At 42.7% G+C, this 14,689-nt stretch overlaps 1 protein-coding gene across 1 annotated transcript in view; it reads right to left on the reverse strand.

Moving 5' to 3' along the window:
• Window positions 1–14,689, reverse strand: part of SGSM3 (small G protein signaling modulator 3) — a 160,162-nt gene that overhangs the window by 40,668 nt on the left and 104,805 nt on the right. Inside the window, 3 exon segments of the mRNA XM_030210556.1 lie at window positions 8,205–8,259; window positions 12,046–12,201; window positions 12,692–12,819. Coding sequence (XP_030066416.1) covers window positions 8,205–8,259; window positions 12,046–12,201; window positions 12,692–12,819 — 339 coding nt within the window.

Consider the following 14,689-nt stretch of genomic DNA (forward strand, 5'->3'; position numbering starts at 1 on the left):
GACTCAGTGAATCAGTCAGACTCTAACCTCTACAAAATGGCCAAGAGCAAGGAGCTGTCTAAGGATGTCAGGGACAAGATCATACACCTGCACAAGGCTGGAATGGGCTACAAAACCATCAGTAAGACGCTGGGCGAGAAGGAGACAACTGTTGGTGCCATAGTAAGAAAATGGAAGAAGTACAAAATGACTGTCAATCGACAAAGATCTGGGGCTCCACGCAAAATCTCACCTCGTGGGTATCCTTGATCATGAGGAAGGTTAGAAATCAGCCTACAACTACAAGGGGGGAACTTGTCAATGATCTCAAGGCAGCTGGGACCACTGTCACCACGAAAACCATTGGTAACACATTACGACATAACGGATTGCAATCCTGCAGTGCCCGCAAGGTCCCCCTGCTCCGGAAGGCACATGTGACGGCCCGTCTGAAGTTTGCCAGTGAACACCTGGATGATGCCGAGAGTGAATGGGGAGAAGGTGCTGTGGTCAGATGAGACAAAAATTGAGCTCTTTGGCATGAACTCAACTCGCCGTGTTTGGAGGAAGAGAAATGCTGCCTATGACCCAAAGAACACCGTCCCCACTGTCAAGCATGGAGGTGGAAATGTTATGTTTTGGGGGTGTTTCTCTGCTAAGGGCACAGGACTACTTCACCGCATCAATGGGAGAATGGATGGGGCCATGTACCGTACAATTCTGAGTGACAACCTCCTCCCTCCGCCAGGGCCTTAAAAATGGGTCGTGGCTGGGTCTTACAGCACGACAATGACCCAAAACATACAGCCAAGGCAACAAAGGAGTGGCTCAGGAAGAAGCACATTAGGGTCATGGAGTGGCCTAGCCAGTCACCAGACCTTAATCCCATTGAAACTTATGGAGGGAGCTGAAGCTGCGAGTTGCCAAGCGACAGCCCAGAACTCTTAATGATTTAGAGATGATCTGCAAAGAGGAGTGGACCAAAATTCCTCCTGACATGTGTGCAAACCTCATCATCAACTACAGAAGACGTCTGACCGCTGTGCTTGCCAACAAGGGTTTTGCCACCAAGTATTAGGTCTTGTTTGCCAGAGGATTAAATACTTATTTCCCTCTGCAGAATGCAAATAAATTCATATACTTTCCACAATGTGATTTTCCGGATTTAATTTGTGATGTGCTATCTCTCACTGTTACCAATAACCTACCCTTCAATTATGGGCTGCTCATGTCTTTGTCAGTGGGCAAACTTACAAATCAGCAAGGGATCAAATACTTATTTCCACCACTGTATATCTCACCAGCATGTCAAACAAATGGATTTTGACAGGTGACACGCCCACTTCCGGGTTCTCAGCCAATCAGAAGTGAAGACATGCCCAGGCCATGCCCACTCCCCACCCCCTTGATGACATCACCAGATGTAACATCATAACCCTGCCCAAGCCCCACCCCTTTTGCATAACTAAACCCATTGCCCCACATTTGCATAGCTGCACCCCCCAACCCAAACCCCGTCCCTGTTGGTGATGTCCCTGGAAGTGACATTATAGCAATGCCCCTTTTTCCAAGATATCAGCTACTACTAGACACATCACGTCACTTCCTGTTTCCACTACTAGCTGCCATCTTGGATGGGGTCATGTGATGGGAAGTGATGTCAAACACCCCCAACATCGCCCTGTACAGCTGTGGAGAATGTGTGCAGCTTCACCTTTTTTTCTCACAGGAAAGAAAATAGGCATTTGTTTTCTTTCTTCTTTTCATTTTTCTTTTAAAAGGATACCTTGTGCTTATTTTAAGCTGGATCCAATTAGGTCTGTCTGTTTTTAAGAATGACATGCTGATTGCTGAATAACAGCCGTTTTAGGATGAAAAACAAAAGGCACAACCCCAGACCCTCCTCCTCTTTGCTTTAAAGGGCACATAGACAAAAGAGCTAGTGTGAATGCAATGTTCTGTGCCCCTCCTCTCATAGCCCTCGTGCTTTTTGTGATTGAAGAGCTGTTTGCTTTTATGACAGCAAGACCCTAAAAACAAAAGAAAAACAAACAAGAAACAGCAGCTGCCATTTTAAGATTAACTTTCACAACAAACCATAGAGGGGCTGGCTTGTCAGGCTTTCAATACACTCTGATTTGTAAACTGCAAAAAAACAAAAGGCTCGATCCCAGATTCCCCCCTCCTCCAAGCCCCGGTGTCAGACAGACGTTTTAGACTTTAAAGGGCACACAGGCAAAAGATCTAGTGTGAACGGTTAGTACTTCAAGACCTTTGGGAATTGGCCTCGCTCTACTAACCAGAGATCAATCCCTGTGTAAGAGTCATGGAGTGAAGAGTAAAAGGAATAACCTCATTCCTCCTGGGTGATACAATCTCCATACCTCTTCTAAGCCCATCCGGGCTATAAACTGGCGCAGTTGCACCCATCACTTTTACCATATCTAATCTTGCCAGAGGAATTATCAAGCTGCGGCTGATTGGTTAAAGTCCCCTCCGATCATCAAGGTGCCATCTCTGAAAGCCAAAAGTTTAGATTCCAGTGATGCAAGAAAAAATCTTTTGCTCATTATTGGGGGCATAAATATTAACCAAAGTATACGGCTGACCATCTATCTCCGCCTTCAACAGAAGGTATCTACCTTCTAGATCAGCTAACATTTCCCGGAAGACCCTCCTAACATTTTATGCACCATAATAGCGCCCCATTTGTTTTTTTGTTAGCTTTATTTGTTGCCTGATAGACCATCAGATAATGCGGATGAGTTAAATGAGAAGCATGCTTAGGCATTAAATGAGTTTCCTGAACAAATCCCACATCCATTTTCATTCTGCAAGCTTCTCTAAATAATAACCGCCTCTTTTGAGGGAAATTTAGGTCATTCACATTATAGGTCAAAAAGTTTAACTTAGTCATGGTATATAAGATTTAGTAAGGACCAAGCACATACCTACACCCACTGAACAGGCTTAAGATATGCTTTAGATACATACATATAGACCCTAGCAGCCACTCTCCAAACACTCTTGCTACTTTTCAAAAACACTAAATAAAGTTTAAATGCAAAACAAAAAGAAAAAAAAACACATGTAACCACTCCCAAGCCTTTGTAACCCCAACTTTAAACTCCCCCTCCTCCCTTACACACCATAGTAAAAAAGCCCACAACAAAAACAAGAAGGCTCATTACAGAGGAAGGACAGGTTCAATCTCAAACAGAGCCTGTCGCTGGTGCTATAAGCACAATTAACTATCAAAAGTTGTTAATATCAATCACACCCAAGTTGGTTACATTATGAGACAGATATCGACGCTATAAACTGTATACTTCACTTTATACATCCAGATTTAGATACTCGTTGCCATCTGAGTCCCCGCGGGACCCTCTTTGGGGAAACATCCAGATGGACCGTCACAGGAACCTCTCGCTCCAAAAGTCCCGCTGCTGACAAATTATCCTTTACTGCAGAAATAGAAGTTGCTGTATAGGTTTTGCCTCCAGCAGTAAAGGAAAGACCAATAGGGAATAGCCATCGGTAATGGATCTGACGTTCCCGTAACAACTGAGTCCAATCCCGGTATTCCCTTCATCTTACCAGGGTAGCTGGTGCAATATCAGGGTAGATTTCAATTTCATTGTCTTCCCACATGATGGACCCGCCACTACGGCGAATCTCACAAATAACTTATCTTTGTCCAGGTATTTATGGAAACAGGCTATCACATCGCGAAATTTGTTAGCCACTCGGGACCCATACAGACGGTGTGCTCTCTCCAATACTGGTGGGGCCAATGCTGTTTCACCTCCATTAGATTTGAGAACTTTAGCCAGAATCTGACCAACAACTTCCAACATGCTGGTATCCGCCACTGTCTCTGGGATTCCCTGGAGGCAGATACTACAACGGCGAGATCTATTTTCAAGATCTTCTAGTTTGAGCACTGCAGTCTCCTGCTGCTGTTCCACCTGCATTTAGATTGGAGGCATTCAAGATCTTCCTTGTGCACTTCTAGGCATTCTTCCATTTCGCCCACGTGGCACCCAATTTCATTAACATCCTTTTTTAGCCCCTCCAGCGATTCTTGCAACTCTGATCTTACTGATGTTACGTTTGATTTAAGCTCCTGGAACCAAGTAAACATCTCCGCATGGAACACTGATAATTCCAACGCCTGCTGAATCCCCAGTTCTGGGGCTGCCTCTCCTTCCGCTGCCATCTTGGAAACCACTCGTGCACCTGATATCCAGCACGTATTAACAGAGTATTTCGCAGCCGCAGAACTACGCCGCACTGACATCGAATCTCCAAAAGCAGGGCACTGTCCAGACTGCCCGAGAGCCGATTTCTGCAACTTTTGACTGATATTTCACATATTGCACCCGCGACCAATCTAGAGCACCAGGCTCAACCAGCCATTCAGCCTGGTGACGTCACTTCCTCTCACAGTCAGTCATGATTCTTTTCTCAAAATATATCTTCTGGCTCTGTAGCATTGACTATCTTCTTAACCTTGCACTTAGGCTTCTGAGATGCTACACAGTTCGTTTTCTTTTAAGGGGTTCAGGTGGTCCTTCTAAAAGCATCTGCCCATTTCTCTTTCCTTTAAGAGCTTTTTGCATGACTGCTAGTCTTGATCTGGTCTGCTCAATGTTGTTGTTGTTCATGTTATTCAGAACAGCCATGGTGATGTGACTCATCACATCTTTGGCTATGTTTTTGGTCACACTTTAACAATCTCAAGGCCCCTTTCTCAGCAACAGTAGAGCTTTTCTAAAGAGATCACAAAACACACACCGCCAATTCCCGCACCATAAATAATGGGTGATCCATAAAACCCGGGAGCCTGTGACCGGCCTGGGCTACCTAATAATCCCTGTATGCCAACAGGTCACCGTAAGTTTTAATCGCTACCATATGAAAATATTCACTTTCTGAGGTCATAAGTGAAGCTTAAGGATCACCTTCCTGTACTGAAATGAGACGTGCCTGTTCTGATCCGTCTTTATTTCAAAGGAAATAGTATCGATATGGTTCTTGTTCACAGGGACATAACGGGGTTTACTATATGTGAAGGTGACAAACTCGTTACTTTTTATTAAACCAGTACACAATGCAGCAATGGTGCAAAATGATCTGCTAACTGATGATCCACAATGTCTATATAGAGGTACAAGGTGCTAAAACCAGCTATGATGTCAGCAGGCAAGCTCGCACTACTAGTAAAACCATTAGGTTCTAACCCTAAATGATTGCTAATTCTTTGTCTGCTCAGATAAGCGCCCTGTAAACCCATATTTCTCATTACAGTTCTAGGAGAGAGTAATCCACCTAAGTGGATGAACACTAACTCCCACGTAAAAATAACAGCACAGAAAGAGAGTGGGAAATGGACCAATGACTCCAGGAGAACGGGAGATAAGAGTGGTTCTTTGAAATCTTATCTCCCGTTCTCCTGGAGTCATTGGTCCATTTCCCACTCTCTTTCTGTGCTGTCAGTACAGTTCTACACATGATAGGGTCATAAGAGTTTGATAGGGGTTACTTATCATAGCAAACAGTAATGCCATCATTCATACTCACCATTAAAGTTTCCACACTTAAGTAATAACCTTTCTGTACTACAAATGTTTCATGCAGTAAGTCATACACCATCAAGATGTAAAATTGATCTTTTGTATCACTGTCCCACATGTGTGGGTATTGTATTTCTGCCAAACCCACTTCCCAAGGGCCTTGTAGATACAGAGGTCTTGCTAAACATACTGTAAGATTAGAACTGGTGTTTTGCAGGAATATTTCCGCAGAGGCGTTGCTAGCTACTGTAATGGAAAATCTCTTATCATCCATGTTGATACTCGTGTGCAGCCTTAGATGTCTTCTACCTCACTGGCCTACACCCAACTGTTACATCTACCTCACTGGCCTACACCCAACTGTTACATTTCTCGGGCCAGCTTCTACATTTTTTGGTCTGACCCCTTCCTTTTACTTCTAAAACTTTTTCAATACGGTAGACCCTGTCAGAATTGATTTTTAATAGTTCTTCAGAGTAAAAAGAATCTTCTAGGCTTCTGCCCCGTTTAACACATCCGTTATAATAAACATCTCATCGGTCCATGTTTGTTCGTACCCCTTTTGAAAAGTGCCTTTGTTTTCGGCAGTCTTACGTGATCGCCTTTTGCAAAATGTTTCACTGCCATTTTTAGTCCCGCATTCTCTCTATAGATCATTTTCCAGACCTGCTGAGAATTCAGAGGCGTCACGTCATAAGAACATAAGTATTGCCATACTGGGACATAATGAAGATCCATCAAGCCCAGCATCCTGTTTCCAACAGTGGCCAAAACAGTACAATACATTTTATGCTGCTTATCCTAGAAATAAGCAGCGGATTTTCCCCAAGTCCATTTTAATAATGGCTTATGGACTTTTCTTTTAGGAAGCTATCCAAACCTTTTTTAAACCCCACTAATCTAACTGCTTTTACTATATTCTGGCAACAAATTCTAGAGTTTAATACCACGTTGAGTGAAGAAATATTTTCTCCGATAGCTTTAGACCGTATGGTTCTGTGAAAACTTTGATTATAGCTACGTAGCATGACCTGCAATATATCTACATAGCGAAAAGTGTTGTGTGATGTGAAATACCGCCATATTAGTTTGCAGTTAAACCTCTCTGTCTTAGCTGCTTTTACATGGTCTCAAAATGGCACATTCCTTTTCTTTTCAGTAATGTCTGCACAGGTTTATTTAAAAACTCTTTACCCTTGTCCGTCAGTATGCAAAAAGACTCTATATTTTATCAAAACACTAGTAAAACATGCCCGTTTCAGGCGCAAATAAAACGGGCGCTAGCAAGGTTTTCCTCCCAAACCCCCCTCCCTGCTCACCCCTTCGGCGTTGTGAAGGCACTGACCGCCATTGTTGCGGACCTCGTCAACGCACGCCAACACCACCTTCAATGTGCTGAGTCGTTGGTTGTGAAGCCACTGACGCCATTGCTCCACCCTCGACGTCATCACGTTTGACGCGAGGGCGGGGCCCCAACACAGTGATTTCGGTGGCTTCACCACCACGAACCCTTCGTACCGGAAGGAAGTGCCCGGAGGAACTGACAGTGACGTCAGTGTCCTCAGAACGTTGAGGGTGAGTTTTATTATATAGGATTTTCCCTTTACTTTGAACTTTTCTATTGGTGAAGATTACCAAATAAGGGAGTAATTCCCTTATATGGCAGACTGATTCCCCCAGGATGCACTGTGCAGGGTCAAACACCATCATTTTCCAAGATGGCATCGCTCCGGCCTCTTTTAAGGAATGACCGGGGGGGGGGGGGGGGGGGGGGGAATTGGGGGATGCCACTAGACACTAGGGAATACTTTTTTGAGTTGAAGGGAGCGAAGGAGGTAATGTTGAATGGGGGAAGGTGCCACTAGGCACCAAGGATTTTTTTTTTTTTTAAATAGTGTGGTGGAGGTTGGTTCTGGGAGGGAAGGGAAGTAAGGATTTTTAAATAGTGGGATAGAGGTTGGTTCTGGGGAAGGGGAGTACCATAGACACCAGAGAATTTTATTTTTATTAAGAGAGGAGGGAGAGGGGCTGGGTCAACAGAGCAGGGGGTGCCACTAGACACCAGGGATTGTGGATTTGGTTCAGGATGGGAAGGAGGCAGGCAGATGCTGGCAGCTTGTTTTTGTTTTCTTTTGTAAATGTCACCCTTCCTGTCGGTGCATGAGTCAAATCACTGCTCATGCATTGCCAGGAAGGGTGACATTTCACAATGAGCTGCAGATTATTAAATTTGCATGCTTATTGATTACTGCATCCCATGGTTAAGTTTTTTGTGGGAACCTCACCTTAGAAGCCATGTACTCAGCAGCTCTAACATGCAGCTTTCCTGCATCAGCCCCTCAGTCAGCAACACATGCTGAAAACCAATGACCTTCCGTCTAACTCCATGCACAGTCACCAATATTTACTCCACTACCAATACAGATGAAACCACATAGTTACTTGAATAGTGAACTGAATATTGCCACTGTCAGTAAAATGAAGGCAGGCACTACTCTCCATGTATATTCAGTGCCATTCACTATCCAGATAGTGTCACTAAATATACAGATAATTTAAATGCCACAGTCAGTTTTTTAAAAAATTAGAATGAAACAAAATGCTGATTGTGGACCAGAAACATATTTACACATGCCTTGGTCTTCTTACCTCTCAGTCCATTCAGCTCTCCTACCCAGCAGTGTTCGTCCTTCTGTGAAATGATCTGTGAAGGAGAGATGCAGACATTAGCAGACCTTGCACTCCACAATTAGTATTGCAGCTGTAAATAAGACAGTCAATGCCAGAAATGTGTATTTTTTAGGGTCCAGTTGTGGTGGGTGGTGATATGGAGAGGTCCCACAGCACTGAGGGGCCTGGATCTTTTCCTACTGCCCTGGATTAGGAATCACACAAAAGAACCTCTTTTCCTCAACCTGCTCCCAGTGCATAACCAAGTCCTTCTCAACTCCCCCCCCCCCCCCCCCCCTCACCACCAAAAAAAAAATCTCTCCTCAGACAGAAGTTAGTAGCTCCCTGGAACCATATAACTTATAACCACATTAATGATCCTAATTAGCAACAGCACTCAACATAAAACTTACATCTTACCTGCTAATTTTCTTTCCTTTAGTCCCACGAGACCAGTTCAGAACCTTTGGGTTTTGTCTGTCAAACAACAGGTGGAGACCGAGAAGTAAAAACGTCCTTTGTGCATTGCCCTATAAGGCACTGTGCAGCTTCAGGCCACCAGTATTTCGAATGACAAAGCAATGGACCAAGTGTTTTCCTTTTTCTGTTAAACTGTCACCTTAATAGCACTCTTTTGCAACATACTGATGACAAAATGCAATTTTTAAAAATGTTACTACTGTAGAAAATTGTATGTTGAAATTCCTATCCATAAAACAATGAGGAAAATTATTGAGTACTAGAGCAGCCAAGAAGCATCCAACATAATAGGAAGAGAATTTTGACTGGTCTGGTACTACTACAAAGAAAGTTAGCAGATAAGACCTAATTTCTCTTTCCTTGGAGTCCACACCAGACCACTCCAAAACTGTAAGATGTAGAAAAGCAATCATTAATGAGAGTGGATATCCTCAACCGGAGGTGTGTGGATGACATGAGGAAGAATACAGCGAAGCTTGAGGAAGCTTAGTATTTGGCAACTAAGATTTAATGCTAAAAAATGCAGGGTCATGCACTTGGGTCACAAGAATCTGAGGGAACAGAACAATATAGGGGGTGAAGTGCTTCTGTGTACAAAGGAAGAAAGGGACTTGGGAGTGATTGTGTCTGATGACCTTAAAGTGGCCAGACAGGTAGAAAAAGCGATGGTCAAAGCCAGAAGAATACTTGGGTGCATAAGGATAGGAATGACCAGCAGGAAGAAAGAGGAGATGGTGTCCTTGTATAAGTCTCTGGTGAAGCCCCATTTAGAGTACTGTGTGCGATTCTGGAGACCGCACCTACAGAAAGATATAAACATGATAGAGTTGGTCCAGAGGGCGGCTACAAAATTGGTAAGTGGTCTTGGACATAAAACATATAAGGATAAGCTTATGAACCTAAACATGTATAAGCTAGAAGAGAGGAGAGAAAAAGGAGATATGATAGAAACATTTAAATATCTCAGAGGTATTAATGTACAGGAAGTGAGCCTTTTTCAAATGAAGGAAAACTCTGTAATGAGGAGGCATATGATGTAGTTAAGAGGAAATAGGCTTAGGAGGAATCTAAGAAAGTATTCATTAAGAAAAGGGTGGTGGAAGCATGGAATGGCCTCCTGGTGGAGGTTATGGAGACAAGGACTATGTCAGAGTTTAAGAAAGCAAGGGACAAACATGTGGGATCCCTTAGGAAAAGGAGAAGTTAAGGGTTATGGAGGATGGACAGGCTTGATGGGCCATTTGCCTTTATCTGCCGTCACATTTCTATGTTTCTTTTTGCTGAAGGAGTCCACTAGTCCACCTTGTACACTTTTGAAAGAAATTTCCAGTGCTATTTATTCTTCATTGGTCTAAGCTGGAGCAGTTCTTGAGCCACTGCTGAGCTAAGCGTGCCCTTGTAAAAGAATGCTACCACTGCTGCATTGTCAGAAGGTAAACCAACTTCTTGCTTCAAAGGAGATCAGCGAAGGAGCACAACACCTAATTTACAGCTCCTAAAAATAGATGGTTGAAGGATCTGGAAACTTGGCTGCAGGACATTCCCCTATGTTACCTGACCTGTACAGTAAATTCTACTGAGCCAGAGGGATTGGCAAAGGTGATCAAATCTATCCAAACTGGAGAAACCAGAATCACCCCCTTAGAACTATAGTGTTAAAACATCACATTAAGATGTCTCTCACTTGGACCCACCTAGGCAACCATAGACTCATCAGAAATGGTCAAACATGATGCAAGTGGGCATAAGACTGAGGATTATGTTCAAGTCTAAAGGTCTATGCTTGGGAAACTTCAAGAGCTAACAGCTGACAGAACTGGAATTGTAACGTTTGATCTGAATGTGAAAGAAATGTTCCCTTCCTTGGTGTGGAAGAGTATTCTGAAATACATGATGGTCAAATTGCTCTTTACGGAATTCACCGCTCAACTCAAGGACTGCAGAAAAAACAATAGCGCTAGAAGTAGCCCGTTTGCCTTCTTTCTTTTATTTTATTTTTTTTAAAGAAATCACAGTCAATGTTGGAAGAACTTCAATAACCTCCTGTGAAGCCAAGCTGCTACTGTTACCAATTCCTTGGAAAAGGATCTGGGAGCTGGTAGGGAACTAGCAGTGGAGTCTGGAGTATAGCAGCCAGGTCCGAGGGTGGTAGGGGTGCATGAGCACCACTAAAATTCAGCAAATCTAATGACTGTGTCTACATAGGGATAATTTCTATTTGGTTTTGTATCGCCAATAAATTTGTGCTGTTATGTTCTGGAGATTCAACACCAAGTACAGAGTCCATGTCTGACTTTCACTTTGACCTGAAGGGAAAAAGCATTTCAAGCTTCCAAAGAGCATGTCAGAAAAGAAGAATATGAGAGGAAAAAAAAAAGACTCCTCTCTCAGGATCTCAGACTGCCCAAAATTTCAAAAATTTCCCTGAATTTCCAAACAAAGAAGTACTAAAGGGACCCAAGTTATGGCAGAGCTCCAGTGGAAGAAATGGCACAGTGCCAGAAGAAATAAATTCTGGCACTTCGCCAGTACAACCACAAAGTGCTGTTCCCACGCCTTTCATGTTGGAAATGTAGGCCTGCCAGGGTGGTGCCTAAAAAATTAATATTTTACCTCAAAAAACAGCAAACTGATGTCTTTGTGGCTTCCCCTGCAATCAAGACTGCAGGCAGTTCTAAAATTTGCAAAAATTTACTACCCAGAAAAAGCTCTGCTGAAATAATAAAGGCTTTCAGCACCCTGTGCAGGAGACTTCAAGCAAAATGCTCACTTGGATCATGAACGGTATAAGCACCCTGTCCCAGTACAAAGAAAGGTGACAGGAAATGTTATTATGGTGCTCTCAGTGCAAAAGAACTATAATATTTCATTCTTTGGTGGTGGGGTGATTTTTTTGTTAACTCCACTTGAGAAGTCAGGCTCCTGTAACCGCTCCATTTTAAACATCTTCAATTTTAAGAGCTTAAGTACTCTCAAGAGGTAACCCTCCTGCTCAACTGACACCAAGTTCTCCAACTGGGTCAGCAGCTGCCTCAGCAAACAGTCCATAAGCTGCACAGTGTGTCATGACCATCTGCTGGAGACAAAGAAATACTGATGGCCTCAATGCAAGGTGCTCTTAAAAGGAAAAGCACACGATTGATTTTTTTTTTTTTTTTTTTACCTCTGTCTCCGCCACTGTTTGATGGACACAACCCACAGGTTCTGTACTGGTCTCGTAAGTTCACTAAGGAAAACGCCACTTTCATGCGACTACCAGCAGCCTTCACCTCCCTACTCTCTTTTTTTTTTTTTTTACAAGACCAGATTAGAGGATGTACTGTTCTATAGAATGGTATACCGTGATAATGTCATTCTTTCGGAACCCCAGCTCATCATCATCATGGCGCTCGAAGTCCAGCAGAGCCTTGGCCCTGCGCCGCCGACTACGTGAGCATGCCACATAGTTCTCATGGTCTCTCTGGTGGCTCTCCATGGTGTAATCAGGGGTCAGGTCCTGGAGAGAGAACATTTTTAAAAAGACGATAGGGGAAAGTCACTTAGAACTTCAGCCAGGACCTGGGTAAGGATATGTCAGATCAGGTCAAATGTCTTCCCTCTTTATCTAGAGCATGCCAGTCTCCGTTATATGAAGTCCCTATCATCAAGACATTTGCTTTTATTGTTCCATCTGTATGAAATCTTCAGTGTGAGTTACTGACATTACAAGGGATTTTTAAAGCTGAAAAAAAGGGCTGAATATTCCCCATTTATGGCAGTTTTGAATCTCTTAACCATCATCTTCAACAAATATGGACAGCTGTAAAACTGGACTTTCAGGCTTATCAGAATGACCTCCAAAATGAAAATCCCCAACCCAAAAAATTACATCACAAGCTTGAGATGTGGTCTGCAGTGTTTGGCTAAGTGATGCAATTAATTGATGTGACTGAGTGGAGGAGTGGAAGCTGGGATAAATGGATTCAGGACTGGGTTATGCAACTTACGATACTGCAGTTCTTGGGGTCCACGCACTGGAAATGCCGGGCCACCTGCAGAATGGCATCGCGCAGGTCTGCCACCAGCTCCGTCTGTTTAATGTTCTTGGATTTCAGTGCCTCCAGATCATCTTCACCTGAAGAAACAAAAAACAAAACAAATGTAAGAAAAGAAAATACAGGGAGGGGGAAATGTTATCTGACAAGGCAGAAAGGAGACATGGAGAACTTCAACCCACAGTCCCTATATGTTAATTTAGCACTTATTTTCCAGAGTAAAAAGAAAGCACAGGAACAGAAGGGAAAGAATTGCAGATTGCCTGAATATGTCAACAAGACCAAAAATTGTCAATCTGAAAGAATGTAATTATTAAGTGGAAAGACAGGACCAGGAGGGCTCAAAGATGGCAGCAAGCAGAGATGCAAGACAGACCATGGCCAAGCCAAATGGAGAGGGAGGGGGTAAGCAAGGAGAAAATTAGGTGTTACCAGATAATGTTCTTTCCATTAGTCCATTCCCACTATTCCAGAACTTGAGGGACAGTTGTGTCCATTAACCAGCAAGTGGAGATACAGAACTGAAAACTGAGCTGAGACATCTCTCTTGGCATCCATTCCAGCTCCTTAGTATTTATGTAGACAAGCAGTAAGGCTAATACTCAGAATAAATTCAACAATCTTAAACAACTCGCTAACCTAACACTAACCAGACAAGCAAACATGTGTGGACCTCTCTCATCTCTGGACAACTTGCACCAAACAAGAAACAATGCAGGAAGCACCATGCAAGGTGACAATTGTTATTTGGTCCATTACTTTACACTAACTAAACATCTCAGAAACCTCGAGTGGGCCTCTGGAAAAGTGGAAATGACTAATGGAAAGAAAATTATCAAGACAGACCTAATTTCTCCTTCCATTATGTAGCTCCCCACTATTCCACAACCTAAAATATAGACACAGTGATTATTTCAGAATTCAAGAGTAGTTTAGACCATTAAAATGATGTGGTTTGATACAATATGTGAATTTGGTTTTGTAGCACTGCCGAGTAATTCTCATAGTGGAGTTGGGAGTAAAATGTTGTTTACCCCAGCTTTGGGTATGTAATTTTTAGAGCACTTTTTGAATCCACTATTACTTTTGCACTTATGGCACATACTATGAGTGTTACTACTTTGATCTGGCAAGCATTATTATGTATCTGGCACTGATACCTTCTTATTAGAATTTGTTTTGTTATATTGCGCCAGCATGTTTTTATTTATTATTTTTCTTTTATACACTATTTATTATGTGTATGTAAAACATGTTCTATATGTTTATATTTATTGTTATGTTGTAAATGTTTATGTGCGTGTGATTGTTTTGAATTTTTCTTTGTAAGTGCACATAATAATCACACTGGAGCCCTTACATTCTTAGGGGTCTTTTTTACTAAGGTTCACTAACAGATTTAATGTGTGCTAATCATTAGTGCACGCTAAATAATAAGACACCTATAGGAATATAATAGGCGTCTTATCATTTAGTGCACGCTAATCATTAGTGTATGCTAAATCCATTAGCATACTTTAGTAAAAGGACCTCTATATGTTGTTCCAAGGTTTTTTGTTATGGGTTTATGATTAAATTATGTTTTGGTTATTGATTTTAGTATTACACCCCTGAGGAAGCCCTTGAAAGGGCAAAATGTGGACCACATTGGGTTTTGTTTGCTGTTTGGACCTCACATTTGATCTCCTTTCTTCTGCATCACTATTGATGCAGGTCTGAAGTGCCTCAAGTGTTTTGTGATAGGTCCTGAATGCCAGGGAAGGCCTTAGGAGGACCTCTAATCCCCCAAGCAGAAGGCTCCTCAATGAAAAGCACCACCAGTGCCTCAGAAATAAAAGTACTGAGCTCCTCTTTATGAAATAACCTCAGTACTTTCAGGTGATCCCCCTCCTCAGCAGGGAGTTCTTCCTCCTCCTCTAAGAGTTCCTTCAACAATGGCACCTCTGAATA

This window comes from Microcaecilia unicolor, chromosome 1 (assembly GCF_901765095.1).
Source record: "Microcaecilia unicolor chromosome 1, aMicUni1.1, whole genome shotgun sequence".
In the NCBI taxonomy this organism is placed as follows: Eukaryota; Metazoa; Chordata; class Amphibia; order Gymnophiona; family Siphonopidae; genus Microcaecilia; species Microcaecilia unicolor.